General features: G+C 46.9%; 1 protein-coding gene and 1 pseudogene across 1 annotated transcript; one reads left to right on the forward strand and one right to left on the reverse strand.

The window, feature by feature from the left end:
• LOC136489433 (uncharacterized) overlaps positions 1 to 1,810 on the reverse strand; it is an 8,427-nt pseudogene extending 6,617 nt beyond the window's left edge.
• Positions 1,596 to 2,826, forward strand: LOC136485513 (protein ELF4-LIKE 3-like). Its single transcript, XM_066482373.1, has 2 exons — positions 1,596 to 1,727; positions 2,064 to 2,826. The coding sequence occupies exon 2, from the start codon at positions 2,164 to 2,166 to the stop codon at positions 2,539 to 2,541; it is 378 nt and encodes a 125-aa protein (XP_066338470.1). The 5' UTR covers positions 1,596 to 1,727; positions 2,064 to 2,163; the 3' UTR covers positions 2,542 to 2,826.
• Positions 2,827 to 5,458: the final 2,632 nt, after the last annotated feature.

The raw sequence follows: 5,458 nt of genomic DNA on the forward strand, positions 1-5,458 counted from the left end.
TCGCGCGGCAGTGGGCGCTGGCAAGCCAGCAGCGGTGGTGACCGCGCCCACGGCGATGCCCTGTGCCGTGCACGCTTTTTAAAGTGGCCAGAAAACTCGTACTCAAAGCTCCGAACGCCAAACTAATTGCTCGATGCGCAAGAGGGTACATCAAGCTATGCACCGTAGTCGAAACATCGCGCTACCTCCTAAGCCAATCGCTCCACACAGCTCGCCAAAGGTGGCTTCGTCGACCACTTTCGAAACTTACGCGAACGACGTCGAATCGAACGATCCTGCGTCGAAATCCAATTCCGACCTACGGGATATACTACTAGCTACCCATGTCCTCGACCTCACCTATTACCTCGCCGTTAGTCAAACGTCCAGTAGCATTTTCGTTCGACAACAATTCGATTAAAATACTAAACAATATTATATGAAACGTAACCTTTGTCTCATGTTTCGTATGGATGTTTCAGGTGCCGAACATCGAATTATAATTTATGTCATACACACATGCACATAATTATGATGCTCACGAAATGTTTAGCAAAACAGTGCAATGTAACACCGAGGGTGTTACAAGATACTCCGTCAGGATCTCGCCTCCTCATCTCACCGGCGGCTGACAAGGACCTCGGTGCTCTGGTGCTCCTCTTCCGCACCCCCTATCTTTCGAGTGATGGAAACATAATCTCTCCACAACTATCCGCCGATAGGCAAAACCTCGGTATCTCCTACATTTGAACGAGAGAAGTGTGTGATTTAAGTAATAATTACCAAGAAAAATTAGGTATTGGTAATAGGATAAATAATATATTGGTTTCTTACTGATATCTCATATTGCATATTTTTGGACTAAAGATGGTTTGAGGGATCTGTTGGAGATGCTCCTCTAAACTCCTTACAATAACCAAATACATTTTTAGGGGAGAAATATTAATTTGCCACTAAGAAATAGGTTAACAATGACTAAATATTTTTTCCTCACAGTTATACCATTTATCAGTGACAAGGTATTATACCGCCACATGGTTCAAGGTTATTGAGAAAATGTTGCGATGAAATTATATTTTGCCACTATTTATCATATTAATTGTGACAAAAACAATTATATTGCATATTTTTAGATTCAAGACTATTTAAGTAATTCGCTCGAGATGCTTCTCTAAACTTCTTACAATAACCAAATACATTCTTAATGGCGCTAGAAGCATGTGTTTGTGCTACCAGAGGGAGACGGGGAGAGAATAAGAAGTGTGAGCCACGTGCCATGATTTCACACAGGTCGGGAGGTTCAGTGAGGCAGGCAGGGTCAGGCAGTCCCTCCTTCCATCCCATCTCATCCCGTGCTAGACTCTGCCCCCCGAAACACTTCCCGATAGATTCCATCCCCTCTCTATCATCCTCGGCATCCGCCCCCCTTTGCCCTTGTTAATTCCAAAGGTTTCTGCAGGGATAACATTTGTGGCCTGTGGGGGTGAGCCCTATAGAATCCTGCCCTCCTTTTCATGTTGCTTTCTTTCCCTTTCCTCCTCCCCACCTCACCTCACCTCCCCCCCCCCCCCCCCCCCCCCCCCCCCCCTATTTAACTTCTTCAACCAAATTGCTTGTCAGCATCTTCCCAGTTTCTTTCTTCCAGCTGCTCCAACCACGCTACACTCTCTTCTTGCCCCTGATACTTGCTTGGATTCTTCTTCAGAGGAAGGAATAAGGACAGGGTACTGAGATATTCTTCCTACTAGGTGAACCCTCCTGAAAGCCCATGTCTTTGCTTGCTTGTTTGTTTCACCGAGTCCAGCCTGCTGGATTTCAGCACCACCATCATGGCGTTTCCTGCTCTGGATTTGCTGTTTCTTTTTTTTTTCTTTTACCTCTCTCTGCTGCTGGGATATTGTACATTTGTACTGTATGTACCAGTTGAATCCTCACACTGCCGTGGTGGCCTTGATGAGCCTTTATTTGCTTCTTCTAGTACAGATTAAACAAACCAATCCCGCCATAAAAACTCTCAAAGTTCAAATCTTTCTGGCCCCAGCTAAATCAATGGGTTTCATTCGGTTTGTTTTGTGTGCGTTCAGTCCAGGACCGTAGCCTCCTCGCTTGCTTCCTGGTTTCTGCTGCTAGCAGTCGGTGAGGCGAGAGAGCAGAGCAAGCAGAAGCAGAGGAGGAAGGAGAGGCATGGAGGGGGACAGCTTCTCCGGCGCCATGGCGAACGGCGGCGGCGGCGGGCAGGTGGTGGACGGGAAGCTGATCCAGACGTTCCACAAGAGCTTCGTGCAGGTGCAGAGCCTGCTGGACCAGAACCGGATGCTCATCAGCGAGATCAACCAGAACCACGAGTCCCGGGCGCCCGACAACCTCACCCGCAACGTCGGCCTCATCCGGGAGCTCAACAACAACATCCACCGCGTCGTCGGCCTCTACGCCGACATCTCCGCCTCCTTCGCCCGCACCATGGACGCCTCCTCCGAGGGCGACTCCTCCGGCACCGGCATCCGCTCCTCTGACGCCGGCCGCGCCGCCGCCGGCGGCCACAAGCGCGTTCGCCCCGCCTAGCTACCTACCTTTCTTGGGTCTTGGCATGGCATGGCAATCCTAGCATAGGCGTTGCCATTGCCACTAGGCTTTTTAGTCTTTTTCTTGCGCTTCTTCTTGTTCGTCTTCTTTGTTTGTCAGTGATTAGTGTATGATAATTTAGTGACAAACAGAAAGCTGCTGCTATGTGGATGCTGTTCCTATGATTATTATTATTATGATGATGAGAAACAGAGACGCGGCACACGGTAGTACCGTAGTAGTAGTATGTTTATGTTCTTGACAGAAATCAATCAATGTTCATTTTTGGCAGCCTTGCTGTTTGTTACTCTTAGCAAGCATCTGGAATGGAAATTATTTGCAGCACAGTTCCAAGTGTACTACAGTACTAGGAGGACATGGAGCAAATGTCACTGCAGATGGGTCAGCTCAGGTAGGGATACAGTTCATGTTCAGTTCAGCAGGACAGATCTTGAGAGCAATGTTACCCATCTGACACTGCCCTCATCCTTTTTCACTCATCTTTACCACCCCCTCCTACCTGAGTTCTGAATCTGATGAGTGCATCGGCCGGGACTTTGGAGATCGATCTCCCAACTCTGAATCTGATGATTGAGTGCAAAATGGTGGCTGCCCTGCCCATGTAGTACTGGGAATGCAAAGTGCAAAGCTTTACAGCTTTACCAACCTGCTCCTCCTTGCTTGCTTGCTCACCCCTGCCATTGCCATGTCTTTCCTTCTTGTCCTGATGAGTTATCATGAAAAAGCTCAAGATGACCAAACTGCTTGTACCCTGAACTGAACTAGTATGATTTAGATAAGGGCAGGCTCTCCTTTTCTGAATGCCAAAACGGTGAAAGAAAAGCAAGGTCCGTCTCTCTAGTGGGCGTCTATCTGCAAGATGCTGGGCAGCATCACCAGCAGGAGCAGAGCAGGACAGGAAAAAACTCCAATAATTTTTTGGTTGCCAATCATGGTGTGCGACACCATGGCATGGCCAGAATCTTCCTCCTATTCGAAAGAGTGGTGCGTATTCCTCCTATTCGAAAGAGTGGTGCGTATTGTTAGATTTATTAGGAATCAATCGAGTCAAAATCCCAGTAATCAAGATCCTAACACACGATCTATAGAGAGGCAGAGAGAAGAGAAGTGAGAAGTTGCAGACCATCAAAAGCCGTAGTGGTCGAAGCACCGGCCGGGATCTCGTTGGCGGACGCCATCTGCGCGCCGGCAGCGACGTTCGGTGGAGAGAGAGGAGTCGGTGCAGTGGCGTCTTTGGCGGCGGCGTGTGCGTCGGGGTGGCGTTGCCGGCGTCGGTGGTGTTTCCCGTCGCTGGCAGCGCCCCTTCTTAAGATCGGGTTAGGGATAGGATGTCGGTGGGGTGACTGGCGGCGCGGTGAACCTCGTACTGCGAGCCCCGGCCCCCACCTTTCCTTTATAGCGCTGTGCGACGGGAGCCCACCAACCATGTAGAGTTGGGCGCCCCCGATCAGGGCGCGAGAACAGGGCCTAAAGGCCGTTGGGCCTAATGGCGTGGGAGATCAATCCAACATTCTCCCCCTTGATCTCTCATCACTTTCTTCGTTCTTTAATTCTTACTCAAAACTTTCGATTCATATTTTTCTTGCTTCCATCCTATTTCATCATAGATTAATGCATAGAACTGTCTCATTGTCATAGCAATTAGTGCCGTTAGACTAACAGCCACAATACACTTCTCCGTTTTGAAATGCAAGCTTTCTTTGGGCCCTTCGTATGTTCGGGAATCATAGGCTTTCCCTTAAACCCATGTCGGCTACGTGTTCTCTAAACACGTTGGGTGGTAAGCCCTTTGTGAGCGGATCCGCGAGCATTTTCTCTAAACTTATATGCTCAAGATTTATTATATGATCCCGAACTTTATCTTTCACAACATAGTACTTTATGTCAATGTGTTTGGTAGCACCACTTGACCTATTATTGTGAGTGTATTATACCGCTGGATTGTTATCACAATACAATCTCAGTGGTTCATTTATATCATCAATCACTTTCAATCCGGGTATGAATTTCTTCAGCCAATTCACCTGCCCCGTTGCCTCATAGCATGCTACAAACTCGGCATACATTGTCGAGGATGTAGTTACGGTTTGTTTGGACTTTTCCACGATATAGCCCCTCCTACGAGAGTAAATACATATCCTGACGTGGATTTTCTTTCATCTCCCGCATAATCAGAATCTGAATACCCCTCTATCTGCAGGGAATCAGATCTTCTATACGTAAGCATGAGGCCTTTCGTACCCTGCAAATAACGCATAACTTTCTTCACTAATTTCTAATGTTCAATTCCTGGATTCTTTTGATATCTGTCAAGTAACCCGGTAACAAAAGCTAAGTCAGGGCGTGTATACACTTGAGCATATTGTAAACTTCCAACAGCTGAAGCATACAGTACCGCTTTCATTCGGTCAATTTCATATTGGTTCTTGGGACACTGATGTTCCCCAAATCTATCGTCCTTGACTATAGGAGCAGGTGAAGGACTGCACGCATGCATACTAAATTTCTTCAGGACCTTTTCTATGTATGCCTTTTGCGATAATCCTAGAACCCCCTTTCTTCTGTCTCGGTGAATCTCTATTCCCAAAACGAACGAGGCCTCACCGAGATCTTTCATATCAAAGTTTGAGGACAAGAATTTCTTTATTTCCATTAGTAGATTGATATCACTACTAGCAAGCAAGATATCATCCACATACAAAATTAGGAATATGTACTTTCCATTCTTGAACTTTGCATAAACGCAATTGTCCTCAACATTTTCTTTAAACCCAAAACCTTTTATCGTTCTATCAAACTTCAAATACCACTGTCTTAAAGCTTGCTTCAATCCGTAGATTGATTTCTTCAGGCGGCATCCCATATTTTCCTTTCCTTTTATGACAAAACCTTTCGG

This window comes from Miscanthus floridulus, chromosome 10 (assembly GCF_019320115.1).
Source record: "Miscanthus floridulus cultivar M001 chromosome 10, ASM1932011v1, whole genome shotgun sequence".
Lineage (NCBI taxonomy): Eukaryota > Viridiplantae > Streptophyta > Magnoliopsida > Poales > Poaceae > Miscanthus > Miscanthus floridulus.